Genomic DNA, 15,661 nt, shown 5'->3' on the forward strand with positions numbered 1-15,661 from the left:
TAGGAGATGTCCACGATTTGTGGGCAAGAGGATGAGGTGCCCTGAAAGGGGTCAGGAAGAAGCCAGGACTTCCGCAGCAAATAAATGCTATTCCTAATACTGGGGATGAGCTGGAAATGGAAAAAGAAGTAAATGAAGATGCCAAAGGGAGGCCCAGACCCTGTTCAGAGACAACACAGGAGAGAGGAAGGGATTTGTGGGGAACCTGAACATCCTGACTTAAACCCCCAGAACCTGAAGAACTCGTGGAGGGAGGAGAGGGTTTCAGAGGGTCTGGGAACACCTGGGATCGGCTTGGGGCCCCCTGAGGAGAGACAGGAGGTGGTAGGAGAGATGGAGCAAGGATGATGGTCATGCCAGGCTCAGACATGCTGCAGGACACCACCTCCCACCCCCCCATGGGCCCCCACATGATGGAAATGGCAGAAGGAAAGCCCCTCCCCAGACTTCCTCACTTCCCCACCTGTGTGGGAGGGTAATTCCTGAAACCTGGACCACTTTCTTCTCCTTTCTTAATCAGAAACCTCCTAATGAAGCCCCACACACCACTGCAGATGTGGTTCGAATACATTCCAGGTTTTGGCTTGTCTTTTTTTTTAAAGTACAGATGCCATATTGTCGAAATTCACCACGTTCAACCTGCATTAATTGCTTTAATGGGTTCTGGAAAAGCAGCCACCTTCTCTCCCTTCTCATCAAGGCCCCTGGGGAGCCCAGCAGGGAAGGATGCTGGGGAACAAGGACGGGGAGGCAGCTGATCTGGGCGCCACGCGGTCACACACTGGCCTCTGAGCCGTGCACCTGCCCTGCCGCCCCACATTTCTAAGGGAGGTCGGGACATACAATTCCATCCAATCCCTGGACTTTATGACCGCTGTAAAACAAAGATGCAGATGCCAAAATCCAAATAGGAGCAATTACATTTTTAAAGAAACCCTGTCTGTGTGGGAATATTGACCACATTTAGTAAATGACTCTGCAATTCAAGCAGCTACAATGCATCAAGAGGGCCCTGAGCCCCACTCTTTTCTTCCAAAGGCACCTTTTTTCTTTTTTTAGACTAAGCAGGCACAACAGAAGACTTTCAAAGCCAAGAGGATGCAGTCAATAACATTTTTCATTACAATGCCTGCAGTGGGACCTCCGCGGTCCCCTATCTCTCAAACTTTTGATGTGTGACAGCATCAATAACCTGTTTGTGAGGGCTAGGAGCCAAGTTCAAGGGGGAGGGGGGGGGTCTGTGTCACAGAGAGGCCAAGGGAGCTGCTCAAGGTCACAGCCAAGTAACACAGTCAGATGAACCCATCTCTAACCTCTTGGGTACAGACCTCTCTTCCCTGGATTGTCCAATATATCAGCTGACCTTGCACGTCTAGAATCACGCTCCAGAACAGCTAAGGATGCGGACAGGGTGGGTCCACCTCTCTGGTCTGTGGATAAATGTTGGGGGTGGGGGCAGAAACCAAAGGAAGGTGGTGAGCCCCAAACCTCAGTGTCACTAAGACTTCCCTAGGGAGCTTGTTCATCCTCGGGCAAGCTACATTTCTGACGCACCACTTCCAGAGTATCTGGAAACACCCTTTTAGATGTCACTTGACTATGTTCTTCCCTGTAACCCGCAGCTTTAGAATCTGGTGAGGAAGACATCCTGGGACTTGTTTAGGGGAGGCTGAAATATCTGCTCTGCGTTCAAAGTTGAGAGGATGCTGATATTACGAAAATTCAGGTAGAGAGGAAAAATAACTAAGAAACCAGCTGCCAGCTGAAGCAAAACCACAGCCAATTTAGCAGAAGGAACACAAATTCTCAAAGGGGAAGGAGGTAAAGAGGTTGGGGACTGGAAAAGCAGAAAAAAATAAATTCACTTGTGCTTTCCCGATAGAGGATAATGCAGCTTTTAAACGTACGCATGGTGAGCAGGAACGTGGCCTTTACCTGAAGTGCAGGGGTTTCTTGAAACCTGAACAGTGCTGGGTTTTGTCTCTTTTTTTTTTCTTTTTTTTAACAAAACACCAGAAGATATATCTCACCCAAAATTGGTTCATTGATTGCTTCAGAATGCGTAAATGATTCTATTTTGGAATCACAGACACAGGCTGCAGAAATAACCCACTTCTGGGAATGTGGTTTTAAAATTAAGAGCAAAGCAACAAATGAACTAACCGAAGAGGTCTTGGAGGGTGGACTGGGCCGCAGAGGATGGGAAAAGCTCTTTTCCCAGGCACAGAACACGTTGTGTTTTGTTTTGTTTTGTTTTGTTTTGTTTTGTTTTAAAGGCCTCTTGCTAAAGTAGTGTATAGAGTTTCCTATTTACCAGTCTTTGTACCTATGAAGTCATACGATTCCATACCCATCCCGGGAGGGCAAGTGGGAAATGGCTATGCCTAGTTCACAGCTCCAAAGACTGAGGAATCCAGAGATGTCATGTGATCTGCTCACAGCCACACAGTCAGCTTCACGGTAACGCACACATCAGAGCCGATAGTGCTCCTCGATCTTCTCCCCCAGCACCCGCTGCCTGCCTTGCAACACGTGGCCTTTCTTCAGACATCACACCCGGGAACCGAGGAATCCTGAACTCGCCAGCACCGCATTGGATGCAAGCTCATTCCATGCCTTCGGCGAATGTTTATTAAAGCGCCTACTGTGTGCCAGGTACTGTGGAGGTGCCGGGCCACGTGAGGGAGCAGAGCAAGGCAGACCAAATCTTGGTTTGCGTGGAGCTTATTTGTAGTTGGGGAAGGCACAGGACAAACAAACGCGGTGAAATGTCCTTCTAGCAATGACAAGCGCGCTGAAGGTAATTACAGCAGGATAAGGGGATGGAGCGGGGGCCTGTTTTGGAGAGAGGGTGGTGGTGATGTGGAGGCATGTGCATGTTACAGCACTTAAACCCCTTGGTGACCTGCGGCCACGGGTGGGTCTGTACCCCACCCCCACGGCTAACCGAGGGCAGGGGCACTGGTACTCTGAATTCCGAGGACCAGCCACCAGCCTGTGTGCCGGATGCTGCTCAGAGCTCGTATGGATGAAAGTTTCCCACGTGGACAAGCTGGGCTAACACATGCCACCTTCCCTTGATGCATGGCATCAGACTCCCCACTTAATAAAATGAAGCCTTTGGATGGTTCCTAAAAGGCTCCTGAATGTCAGGCACAAAGTATGACATCTGCTTGCCTTCCAGCAGGGGGCCTGGCGGCGGCGTCTTCCAGAACACTGGCTGCATAACAGCCGGTGCTGGGTCCCAGGCAGGAAGGTAGGGGAGAAGGGTCCCACTTGGTTCCTAATCCCAATGGTGACGCCGAGCTAGTCAAATGTCTCCTCCTGGACCATGACCTTCCTGGCCTCCCTGCCTCCCCTGGAAGGAGAAAGCACCGGGCACACGGGAGGCACTCACTCACTGACGCCAGCCTCTGACGCCAGCCTCCTCTCTTCCCAGTAGCGTTCCAGTAAAGCAAAGTTCAGACACAAGTGCACTGGCCCCATGGTGCTGCCTCCCGCAGCTGACGCCAGGAGAGCACAGGAAACAAATGGTCTGACTCCTGTTCTCTGCACCCTTTGCCACCTGCCCTGCTGTAAAAGTAAAATGACATGTCTGCAGCACGGGAATCTTTAAAAAGCAGCCCCCACCCTGCGGCACAATTACAAGTCTGTGTGAGCTGCATGTTAACATCAGATTCTTGCTTGGGGGTTTAATAAAAAAATAAAAAGAAAAATTTAAAAAGGAAGAAAAAGAGTCGGTTTTGAAAGATTGGTATTTCAACCTCCAACCACCTCCAGCCGTTAAATGTCATTCCTTCTAATCAAATTCTCCGGTCCTTGCTGGGCACTAGTTTGGGGTCCCTGAGCAGTGGAGACCAAACGCTGCCCTTCCAGGCTATGAAAGATCCTTGCTGGAAAGCCAGTTGGAGCCTAATCTCCCCACGGATGCCTGCTTCAGTGCAAAGCCCTCTGCAGGGCAGGGTGGGGGGTGGATTATGACTCTGGAGCTGATGCACATGGTGCTGGGCGCATAAGCAGACAGGCCTGTGAGGGGCTGCGTGCGCGTGACAGGTGCGTACAGGCTGTGTGCCGTGTGGCGGAGGTGGAAGGCAACAACACACACAAAATCCAATTAGTCGGGGGTTAAAGGATCATACTTATCTTTGCAGCTCCATCCAAATGATGAATCTCTGGCAGGTAATAAACAACGCCAGGTTTGTGGCAAGAGAAAAGTGACAGAAAAACAAGCAGCTAACACTGGGGTAATTCTCTATCTCTTTCGTGTCCAGCTTAAAGTCAAGAGGCAGGAATCTTCTACGATAATAATATCAATTCCTAAAAAACAAAACAAAACAAAACAAAAAAACAGAACAAAACTAAGGGCATTCTCTTCCAGCCGACAAAATGCTGCTTTTTATTTGGAGAGGAAATAACCAGTTGAAAAAGGATTGTGTCCTACCCGGGCACTGTAATTGTCTAAAACCCTGAGTATCAGCTTGGGCCACATAAATAAATAAGATTAAATTAAAGAAATGGACCCTCTCAATGTACTGCATCACGCTCTGGATCCAGCAAGCAAACATCTATTCAGCGAAGAGCTTATTAATAGTGAGCTTTCAGCATGTCACTGCTGGCAAGGCCCCCAGGACCCAGGAAAGAGGACAGGGCCAGAGGAAAGTCTCTGCGTACCCGTGAACACATTACCCGTGGCTTCCAAATTGGAATACACTAATAACACCAGTGGGAGAAGCTGCATTTCAGATACAAAGTTGCAAGTGGTAATAATCTATAATGGCTTCAGCTAACCATGTACAACAGGAAAATGACAAATGTGTCATTTAGAATGTGCCGGGCTAAATGCAATGACTTATATTAATACGGACAGGTTCTTTGCGGGTCATCATGCAGAGGGAGGGAGGGTGTCATAACTCTGATTAAATGAAAGGGCCACTGTTTTTAACTTCTGGAACGTTTCAAAGTCTAACATGCCCCTCGGATGCCCCCGGGGGGGGGGGTGCCGAGATTGTAATGAAGCCATTTCATTTTCATCGAGATGAAGCACACACATCCACACACACATCCCAGCAGCACCCCGCTACCCCGCATCCCGTTACCCGCAGAATTAGGGACTCGTGGGGCCAGCGGGTAAGTGAATGGGATTTTGAGGGCTCCCGGGGCAGCGGCGGGCCCGCCTCCATCCTATGCTCGTCTTCTCGCGGACTCCGGAACGGCTCTAGGGTTGGTGTTCTCGGGCCCAGGGAGGGCAGTCACGCTCTCATCATAACAGGGTGCAACCCGTCAATCTCCTGATTTAGTGGGAGGCTACACAACCGCGCCAAGATCCTCATCGCCCAGTCCTTAGCCAGCGTTCCTAACTCTGCCTTAAAGGAAATCGGTTCCAAAAGAACAAGAAAACACCAGATTAAATATTCTAGATGCCTTCTGCATAGCACATACGGATCAAACCACAGATTTCTCAGAGCCCAGAAGGGACCCTGGGCAGCCACTGGCCCATCCAGCCTTGGGCACGGAGAGGGTCGGTGACTGGCCCAAGGTTACACAGCAAGTGTGTGGCAGAGGCCCAGTGCAGCATCCCTGGTCTGTGGGCTCCTTGGCTAACTTACCAAGCCTTTTTGGCTGAAAAGCTTTGAGAGGTCTACTTTATTATTATTATTATTATTATTATTATTATTATTATTTTATTAGATTGGCTCTTGTTCATTCAAGATAGATTTTTCAAAAATCAAACATTTCAACATAATTGCAAATAGTAAATGGCTTGCCTTATCTGGACCTGTCACTGTTGATTTAGCAAATAGCCTTCAAGAGAGGGATGGGAGCCCCCTGGAGAGAGGATCAGAATCCTCGCTGAACCGCTCTGTGCAACAACGGATACCTGATTTGTAAGAGAGAGAAGTGGAAAAACTTTGTATGTTCAAGCTCCTCTGTTCCCTGGGAGGAGGTGACCCTCTCTGATTCACGAATTCACTGATTCCTAAAATTTAATTTTCTTTGTATTACACACACACACACACACACACACACACACAAAAGCTTTCCTTCGGGAAAGCTCCTTGTATCTGCAGAAGAATAAGGTTTTGGGATTGAAAACACATCTCAAGAACCAAAACAGAAACAACCGAAGTGTAGACTGACAGATGAAGAAAGAAGGTACACACAACGCACACACACAGACACACACGCACACGCACACGCAGTGGAATATTATTTGGCCACAAAAAAATAAACGAATTCTGCCCTTTGTGACAACATGGATGAACCTGGACATTACACTAAGTGAAATAAACCAGACACATAAAAATAAATGCAGGACGATCTCACTTACATGTGGAATCCAAAATAAGCCTAACTCACAGAAGCAAAGAGCAGAGCAGTGGTTACCAGAGGCCAGGGGTGGAGGAAACAGGAAAATGTTGGTCAAAGGGTAGACTCTCAGTTAGAAAATGAGTAAGTGCTGGGGAGGATCTAATGCACAGCCCGGTGACTATAATTAATAATTCTGTATTGTATGCTTGAAATTTGCTAAGAGAGTACATCCCAAGTGTTCTTAACCATAGAAATAAAATAACTGTGTGAGGTGATGAGTAATTTAGCTTGACTAGGGTAACCCTCGTACAAGGGACAGGTATCGCAAATCACTACACTGTACGCCTTAACTATACACAATTTTTATTTGCCACTTCTACTTCCATAAGGCTGGGGCAAAAATAAACAGACGAGTAAATTAACAAATAAAATCACACCGAAGAAGAAAGAAAACGTGTCTTGTGCTAAATGCAATGTGGCACATGGAGCAGAAAAGACAGAAAAAGCGGTGATACTCGAATCAAGTCTGATGTTTGGTTGAGAGGAATGTAACTTTATCAGAAAATCCCTGACACGGTGCCCGACAGCAGTGTAGCCAATAAAGAGGGCCTGGAAGTGGAGAAATCCGGGTTAAGGGCCGTTTGTAACCAGCAGAGAGGCCGGGGCCTCTTGTGGCTCTCGGTTAAGGGACTTAATGCCCTCACTTTTGTGGAGATGTGTCAACCGTGCCGGGTGTTCTAGGCTGTCCTGAAACTGCCTGCCCATCCTGCAACCCGGAGGTGCTCGCAGAGGCCACAGAGATGAGGTCCCGCCTCCTCCGTTTTAAATTCCACCCACGGAAAGTCTGTTCTCCTGTCCCCCTGCAGTTAAGGTGACACAAAGCAGTATTCATTTTGCCTGTTGCTTCTGTAGGTTGCAAAGGGGTGCGTTCCGGGCAGGCTGTGTCTGGCGCTGGCCGGAAGAAGGGCACCCCGAGGCAGGAGCTCCTCCTGCCCTGGCCGGCCCCTCCGTAGGAAAAGTGACAGTCGGGGACACGGTGGGCGTGGGAAAGTGGGTACTGCTCAGCTCCCAGGGCTCCTGCCCCCATCCAAAGGCAGTTCTGCTCCTCTGGGTGCTCAAAAACCATGCCATGGAGAGTTTGCGTTTTACTGGAGCAGCTAAGGCCCGCCCTGAGTCACAGAGTTAGGGGGAGCAAGGTGAGCCTCCCTCCTTCAGGGAGGCTCAGACACGCCATGCAGGGCAACACCCACCCTGGAGGGCCGAGCTGAAGCTCCCTTCAGCTCCCGCCCCGGCAGCTCCTTCGGCCCCTTGGTGTGTCTGACGCTGGGATGCAAACCGACAGGTGAGCCTGTGTTATTAACGTCCAGGTTACCTGAGGCCTTTCCAACGTCTGGCACCTTGTGACGAGTTAGTTTGCCACTAAAGAAGATTGCCACTAAAATTGAATCCACGTTTATAACTGACCATTTGGACCAAGTTATCTCTCGAGTATAAATTTATCATCTGGAAACTCTAGACCTTTTAGGGCCAAAGGCTAACAGACTATTTCTTTATAAACATATGGAATGTCAGATAAGGGGAAAAGATTGATACTGGGGGGAGGAGAGAGAGGACAGACGCATGGAAATGCACAAGAACCTCTGTCTGACCACAGGTCACCGCATGGGGCCCAGGAAGTAGCCCTGGACCTCTGCGGCCTGGCCACTTCCCAGCAGCCAGCGGGCCCTCAGCCGGTGTCCTGACCACCTGCACCGAGGAGGACTCAAGGCATGGACAAAAGGCGTTGGTAGTGAGAAGCTGGGTCACAGGATGCCCTAAGCCCCTAGGAAGCATTTTCCCTGCACGAGCTGAGTATGTCACTGTTTTTTTTTCCCCCCAAATCCTTTACTTCCTGTACAAAGGTGGGTGAAGGCCAAGGTGGCGTGTAGGTGTGTGTGTGCAAACACCCCCAAGGAAGGATCCTTGAGTCCCCATGTACACCACGCTCTACCCATCTCATACTCCAACTGGTTGCCAACAGCCCTAGGCGTGAGATTAGCAAACTCCAATCTACTTTAAACAGCTTGATTAAATCCCTAGGAGACCGCTGTCGGGGGGTTATTTTTCTCAATTAACAGACACAAAAAGCGCAACCACTCTCAAGGGGGTGGAAGATTTATTCCTGACATTTGGGCAGGGGCCTCCTTTCCAACAAGGTTAGGGACACCGGGCCCAGTCGGCTGCCCCATTTTCCAAGCGGAAGACCCAGGGGTCTTGGAGAGGAAACGTGTCTGGTCCCAGGACACACAGCCTGGGACACACAAACAGCAGAGCCAGGTTAGAGCTCTAGGATCTAACTGTGGATCAGCAGGGCGGCCTCCTCGGGGCTGGGGTGCTACAACAAAACTTTCTCTCTTTCAGGGGCATGAACCCTACCAAAGGAGGAGAAGAGCAAACAGCACAAATGGAGAGACACCGCTGATCACTGAGATATGCCAAGAAGGGGACCTTACCTTTTTTTCTTTAAATGCTCATGAGAATCCCTGTGCCTTTTCACGCTACATTTGTCTGAGTATTTGACAACATCTGCCTCCCCCCACACTGCCAGCCTTTGTACCCCCCACGGAAGCGGGTCCACGCCTGTTTCCCCCCCCCATCACCGTGTGGGCACCGCAGTGCCCGGCATCTATTTGCTAAAACCAAACAAAACTAGACGTTCCTGTCTTAAAGAAGCGTTTTAAAAGATAAATAAATAAATAAGGACGTGGCCCAGAAAGACCAGGTGAACCGCCTACGGCCACGCACAGGCAGGGAGCTCCGGTGCCTCCGTCCCCGCCCTCCCCTCCCCGGCGCAGCCTTACCTTGACCGCCTCGGCGTGGGTCACCCGGGCCAGGGACTTGTCGTTGACGCGCAGAATCTGGTCCCCGACCCGCAGCCCCTCCTTCTCGGCCAGGGAGCCCGGCTCCACCAGCGACACGTAGATGCCCACGCCGTGCTCCGCGCCCCCGCGGATGCTGAAGCCCAGGCCCTCGTGGGCCCTGGCGCGCCGCAGGCTCACCAGGCGCACGTCCCCGGGCCCCGCGCCGTCGGGGCCGCCCCAGGCCGGCGGGCGGCAGGAGGAGGCGGCGGCGGCGGCGGCGGCGGCGGCGGGCAGGTAGAGCCCCTCGGCCGTGTACTGGTCGAAGAGCAGCTGGTCGGAGCGCGGGATGACCAGGCGCAGCAGCGGCAGCAGGCGCCGCTTGCCCGGGCTGTCCAGCAGCACGCGCAGGGTGCGCACCAGGTCGAACACGTTGCGGCGCGCGTGGTAGGCGTTGAGGCAGTGCGTGAACTGCTCGCGCTCCGCCTCGCTCAGCAGCGCCGTCAGCGCCCGGTGCAGCTGCCGCACGTTGGCCGACAGCAGCCGCAGCCCCGCGCCCGCGCCCGCGCCCCCGCCCGCGCCCCCGCCCGCGCCCCCGCCCGCCGCCGCGCCCGGCGAGCCGCTGGAGGACGAGCTCCCCGACAGGCCGTCCAGCTGCGCCTTCATGGCCCCGCCGAGGCCCGGGCGCGCGCGGGGGGAGCCGGGCCGGGGCGCCGGGACGGGCGCAGGCTCCGCGGGGAAACGGAGGCAGCCTCCCGGGGCGGGCGGGGGCGGGGGAGGGACCGCGTCCTGGGGTCCGAGGGGCTGCAGCCCGGGCGACGCGGAGGCGGAGGCGGAGGCCCGGGACGCGGCTGGAGCCCGGAGGTCGCGGAGACGGTGCGGCCGGAGTCCGGGGGGCGCGGAGGGAGGCGGCAGCTACATCGCGGAGGGCGCCGGGGCGGCGGGAGTCGGGCGCGGGGGGCGCAGCGAGGCGGGCCGCCCCGTCACACGGCGCCCGGGGCTCCCCCGGCCGGGCCGCCCGCTCCTCCCGGGCTGCGGGCCCCCGAAGTCCCCAGTCGGCGTGCGCGGCGCCCTGCCCGGAGCCCCCCGAGCCGCAGCCGGTGCAGCCGCCGCAGCCGCCCGCCCGGGGCTGCGGGGCATGTCCGGGGCTGCGGCGGCCCGGGGACCCCCGCGCGCCCCCCGCGCGCCCTCCCCGCGCCCTCCCCGCGCCGCCGGGGCGCAGGCGGAGCCGGGACTTCGCGAACTGTTGAGCTGCCCGGGGCCGGTGTTGCAGCGAGTTCCGACGCCGCCGCCGTCGCCCCGGCCCCGGCTTGGCCCCGCCCCCGCCCCGCCCCTCCCCCGCGGCCGCCCCCTCCCCCCCCGCGGGCTCTTCAGGAAATGACGTCCCGCCTCGCGCCTGCCGGTTGCCTGGAGACGGGGTGAAACAGTCCAGCCCCGGGGAAGAAAGGGGTGAAAGCGATGGGGGGTGGGGGAGGAGCTCGGGGCGCGCCCCTCCCGCCTCCCCGCTCCAGTGCTGCGCCCCGAGCCTCAGCCTCAGCAGCGCTTTGGAGCAATTAGCCGCCTGGAAGCTAATTCACAATCGTGGGGGGGCGGGGGGGCGCGGCAGGGGAGGGGGGAAGCCAACTTTTTTGCCACTGAAATGCTAAACGCTCCAGGCTCGCTGTGGAACCTCCAAAGAGCCTCCAAAGAGGCGCGCCCCTCCTGCACGCCCAGGCGCACAAGTGCGAGGGGTTTGTGCGGGGCGGTCGGTGCACCTGCTGTGTGCGAGACCCACACCCAAGCCTGTGGGTGCTGGCGCCCGCCGGGCGACCCCCCGTGCAAGGGGAGGTCAGGCTGCACCACCGCCGGGGAAATGCAGGCGCACGCAGTCCGCATTCACACAAACGCGGGTGGGTGCGCGCAGACCCGGTGAGATCCCAGTAAGGGGGGGGATTGCACATCGCTGTCGGCGTCCTGGTTGTGCTCCCGTCAACACGGGGGGAAACATGGGATGTCTGAGTATTACTTCTTTCACCTTCATGCGAATCTGCAAAAAAAATTATTTTGGAATGTATATGAAGGAGTCGGGGAGACAAGCACTCTGTGCCTTCCCATCCCAAGACGACAGGGGACCAGGGGACGGGAGTGCAAGGTGTGGCCTAAAGCTCTCCTCTCCCACCCCACTCCCCCAGATGTGATCCAAGTGAAAGTCCTGTGCTTTTATTCCAAGGTGGCTTTCCAAGGAGCCCATTGGTGTTCCTCCCCCCACCGCCACATCCCTTCCAATCAATGGACTCTCCTAAACTATTCTTGGCTTTATTGTCCCTAAAAACAGAGTGGAATTACCAGTGCGAATTTCTATCTTGGGGAAAGAGAGATTGGATATCACCTAACGGAGTAGTTTGAGCTGGCCCCGGAAAGATGGAGCGTTCGCTCCTTCATCCACTTACTTATTCGGTCGCTCCTTTATTCGGTGGTTTCCAAGCACCTGTTGGGTCCTGGGTCCTGTCCTGGGTGCTGGAGACACTGGTTTAAAAAAAGGAGCACTGAGAGGGGGCACTTGACGGGATGAGCACTGGGTGTTATTCTGTATGTTGGCAAATTGAACACCAATAAAAAATAAATTTATTATTAAAAAAATAAAAATAAATTAAAGGAAATCGCTTTAAAAAAAAAAAAAAGGAAATTGCCAATTTCAAAGAGATCACTGTTTCGCAGGGGAGAAAGACCATGTGAATAAAGTTAAAAACCAGCATGGTAAGTGTCGTGATGGCTGAGAGAGCCCGGGGTTAGGGGAGGGGAAAATTTGAAGGCCTTTATCAAAGAGGTGACACCTGAACAAAGGTCCCCCTAAGGAGAATGGACTTTCTTTGCTGGGCTTTGGGTAATCACAGAAGGATTTTCAGCACTGTCGGGTTAGTGCATGCCCAAAGCTGAGGCTGGGAATTGAAGCTACTCCCCACCCCCCAAATCTTCACCTCTCTTATTCACTTCCCTAAGACAGATCTAGGTTAAATTAATATCCAATGAACATATTGGACAGAGTGTTTTAAATAACCAGTTAAGCTACCTTGGGACATATGTATGTCTCACAGCCCTCAGTTTAGCAGCTAATGCTGTGTGTCATTCTTCCTCCTCTTAACTGCCATTGAAGAAGCCTTTGATGCCACTTGGCAAAGGTACTTAGATTAAAAAAAAAATCTCTCCCACTCCCCAAATATACAAATGGCATGCCTCAAAATGACACCAAGCAGGGCTTAATTATATGCAGTTCAGGTTTTCTGCAAATGTATTTCATGCTCGGCTTTCACTTAGTTTGTGTTTCTAATTATAATTACTGTGATTGGCTTGATAAATGCACCTAGGAGCTAAGATCCCCATTCCCAACACTTTGTGCAAGGATGCTGGGGGGAAGGGGGGGGGAGAAAAAGGTATTTTTGCCTCAGGCAGTAGAAACTACATCACACAGGCCTCTTAGTAGTAAAGAAACACTTTCTTCTGCAAACATCAGAGACCATCTGGGAGGCCACACTATTGTTTAATTTCATGAGGCCAATTGCGGGGGGGATGGGGGGACAGACAAGTGCAAGAGCCCGGAAAGAGAACTGGCTGGGGCTTCTTCCATCCATCTTGCATAACCGCCTTAGTATCGGTTTGCACGGTGTACCCTCTGATGAGAGGCAGTGTGTAACTGTGCTCAAACCTCAAGAATCCTATTTCATGTCGGAAGATGTGTTTGTCGTTCAGAAATAAGCTCCTGGAAACCCAAGATGCCTGGGCTCCTGAGGGCTACACTGCCTCCGGCCTTCCAGACCTGGAAGGAAGCCCTGACCACGTGAGCCGACCTGGCCTTGGTTGCACACTGCCCTCTTCAGAAGGAAAGTGTTATTATTCTCCCGTGTGTGCTGCAGCTTCCTTTGGCTGACTTCACCAAAGTCACTTTCAGTGGGTCGCTACTGTTCCCCAACTCTGGCGAACCGATGCCCTTCTCCTGTGGATGGTTATGGAAACTTGGACACGTTGGAGCAGTTGAAAGGCAGAGGGAAGAGTGAATTGTACGGCTTTGTGTTGAACTGGACTCTGGGTTGTTTGTTTTTTATGCATTTGTTTTAATAAGAGGCAGCGTACGGAGTTGCACTCTGGATCTCGGGAAGAAAACCATTATCCTGTCCCTTTACTAGTGAGTGACCCATAACAAATGGCTTCCCTTCTCGTCTGTAAAATTGAGTTTCTAAACCTTTCCTGTGTCCCCAAAGGACAGTTGCAAGCACCACGTCCTGCCCAGTAAATGAAGCCTCGCAGGTAGAGGACCATGAAGCTGTCGGTTCTTTTCTCCTCTGTTTTTATGGCAATCTTAGAGAGCCTTTTTCTATGGCATAGTCATTAGGAACTCCTCCCCTTTCCTCTTCTCCACTGGAATGTATCTGTGGAAGGCAATAGAGATTAATTAAAGATGCATTTCCTGTGGGACATAGAGAAAAATTAAGCTAATGTTTATTGAGTGTCAGACACTGTTTTAAACACTTGTAACTCATTCAGTCCTCCTAACTGTTCTGTAAGGAGAGATGCAACCACCACCACCACCACCACCACCACCACCACCATCACCACCACCACCATCGTCATCCTGGTAAAGCAGGTAGAAAAATCAGGACATAGGGACGTGACCGTCCCCAAGATTACAGAGGTAGTTAATGGAAGAGTTGGCAGACTGGCTCCAGGGTTCTTACTCAACCACATTGCTGTGCAGCCTTCCAAATGCTTGGTTCAACGAGGCTGAAAGGTCGTAGATGGGAATGGTATGAAGACCACATTTTCTTGAAAGTCGGGCTGGGAACATCGGAGGTCAAACACAAGCCACATATTAATGATTCCCAGTTGGCAAGCTGACGTCTGCTGGAGGGGAGAACGGGTAGGGGTTTGTTTCATAAGGAACGCCTCATTGAGAGAGATGGGCGGTGGAGAGGAGTGGGATCCCAGCCTGGACACAGGCAGAGGCTCAAAGCAGACTGATGCAGGATGTCGTAAGGAGTGTCTCCCAGTTATCACTTCTGCTTTAGGACCACAGCCCGTCTCTTCCTTGCAGCGTCAGTGGGGATGGTGTGAGCAGAGAAAAGAGAAAAACGTTCACCGTTCACCTCCATGCCTGGTAGCCAATGCAGACGATATTGATGGAAGTGCAGGGAGATAAGAGAGAGGCAGGAAGAAGAGAAAGCGCGAAATATTAGGAAAAGAGGGTACAGGCACAGGCTCCAAACTTTCGGAAGCTGAAATGGCATAAAGGGAAGAAGCAGTTAACAGTATTATGGAAAAACTTTGGAGCGTCCTCAGACCCCAAAAATATCCTCTCTCAGGCTTCTCTGATACCTTAGGGCACATCTTGCTAACGGCTGCACAAAATAAGTCAAGATCAGACACAGATGCTCACAGACGCAGCTCAGGGCTATGGCTGCTTGATGCTGAGATGCTGAGTGGAGTTTCTGGGGAAGGAGCTTGGCGGGCCGCGCTTGCTGGGGGGGTGGGGGGTGCGCTGCCTTTGTAACAGCTCGCTGCGATGCACAAACCCCGAATGCTAGTTTTGCTTTTTGCCCCCACACCGCCCCCCGAAAAGCAAAAACCCTCTTCGATTTTCTTTGGGTCCGTGAAAGCAGATACCAGTGTAGGTCTTTTGTCAAAGTGAGGTGACATAAAGCAAATGTCTGAAAAGCGGGGGATACCTGTGTTTATCTGGGCCTTGGCACAATCTCCAAAGCGTCTGTCTCATGGTCGTAGAGAATCACATGATATTTATGCTAGAAGGGTGATAGAGCAGAATTGATCTCCAGGTTTCGAGCCCCACTCTGATGTCACTGGGTGACCTTGGCAGAGTCCTGGAGGTCCTATGTGCCTCCTGATGCCCTTTAAAACAGGGACAGTGGCGTTGTCATCAACATTATGATTGATGGAGTTCATGGATGTGCAGTGCTTATCACCCTGCCTGGCAAGCACCGGGTGGTCCCGCAGTGCTTGTATCTAACCACACAGGAGCCCCCCAAAGACAGGGCCATGGCTCCTTTATCTCTGTGGCTGGGGCTCAGCCCCGGGGCAAGCACACAGTAACTGCTCAGGAATTAGCCATCGGGTGCCTCCTTGATTCCCTCCCTTGTCGTACAGATGACAATCAAGGCCCAGAGAAGGTCACTAGCTCATCCACGGTCCCGCGGGGCACCAGCAGTGCCTGTCTCGGGGTCTCGTTAGCAGCTAGAAGGAAAATGTACTGAGAGCTTGCAATGAAAAGGCTAAGCACTTGACAGGCGTCGCGTCTTTAATCCCCACAACAATCCTGGCAAATGGACATGATGATGACCCCTACGTCATAGATAACAAAACAGTGTCCGGCCTATGAGGCGGTTCCCCCAAAGTCTGTCCCATTAACCGGCACCAGCCCACAGCCTGCTCTCACTGCACCTGGTATCAGGACAGATGGGATTGATGCTGACTTCTCTCATACAGCATTGGGGGAAATAACAAATGATAATGACGGCAATAATAAATCG

At 52.7% G+C, this 15,661-nt stretch overlaps 2 protein-coding genes and 1 long non-coding RNA gene across 8 annotated transcripts in view; 1 reads left to right on the plus strand and 2 right to left on the minus strand.

Moving 5' to 3' along the window:
- Window positions 1–9,812, minus strand: part of WHRN (whirlin) — an 81,851-nt gene extending 72,039 nt beyond the window's left edge. For all 4 annotated transcript variants that reach the window (XM_025432316.3, XM_025432315.3, XM_025432314.3 and 1 more), the window contains exon 1: window positions 9,150–9,812. In XM_025432316.3, the coding sequence (XP_025288101.3) occupies window positions 9,150–9,812 (663 nt within the window). The remainder of the gene's footprint in view (window positions 1–9,149) is intronic.
- The window catches only part of ATP6V1G1 (ATPase H+ transporting V1 subunit G1), a 247,032-nt gene that overhangs the window by 176,511 nt on the left and 54,860 nt on the right, over window positions 1–15,661 (plus strand). The gene's annotated exons all lie outside the window — the stretch shown is intronic.
- On the minus strand, window positions 12,645–15,489 carry LOC118350327 (uncharacterized). Its single transcript, XR_004803937.2, has 2 exons — window positions 13,856–15,489; window positions 12,645–13,549 (listed from the first exon to the last, which is right to left on the minus strand). It is a non-coding gene; the product is annotated as an uncharacterized LOC118350327 (long non-coding RNA).

The sequence above is a fragment of the Canis lupus genome, chromosome 11, assembly GCF_003254725.2.
Source record: "Canis lupus dingo isolate Sandy chromosome 11, ASM325472v2, whole genome shotgun sequence".
Lineage (NCBI taxonomy): Eukaryota > Metazoa > Chordata > Mammalia > Carnivora > Canidae > Canis > Canis lupus.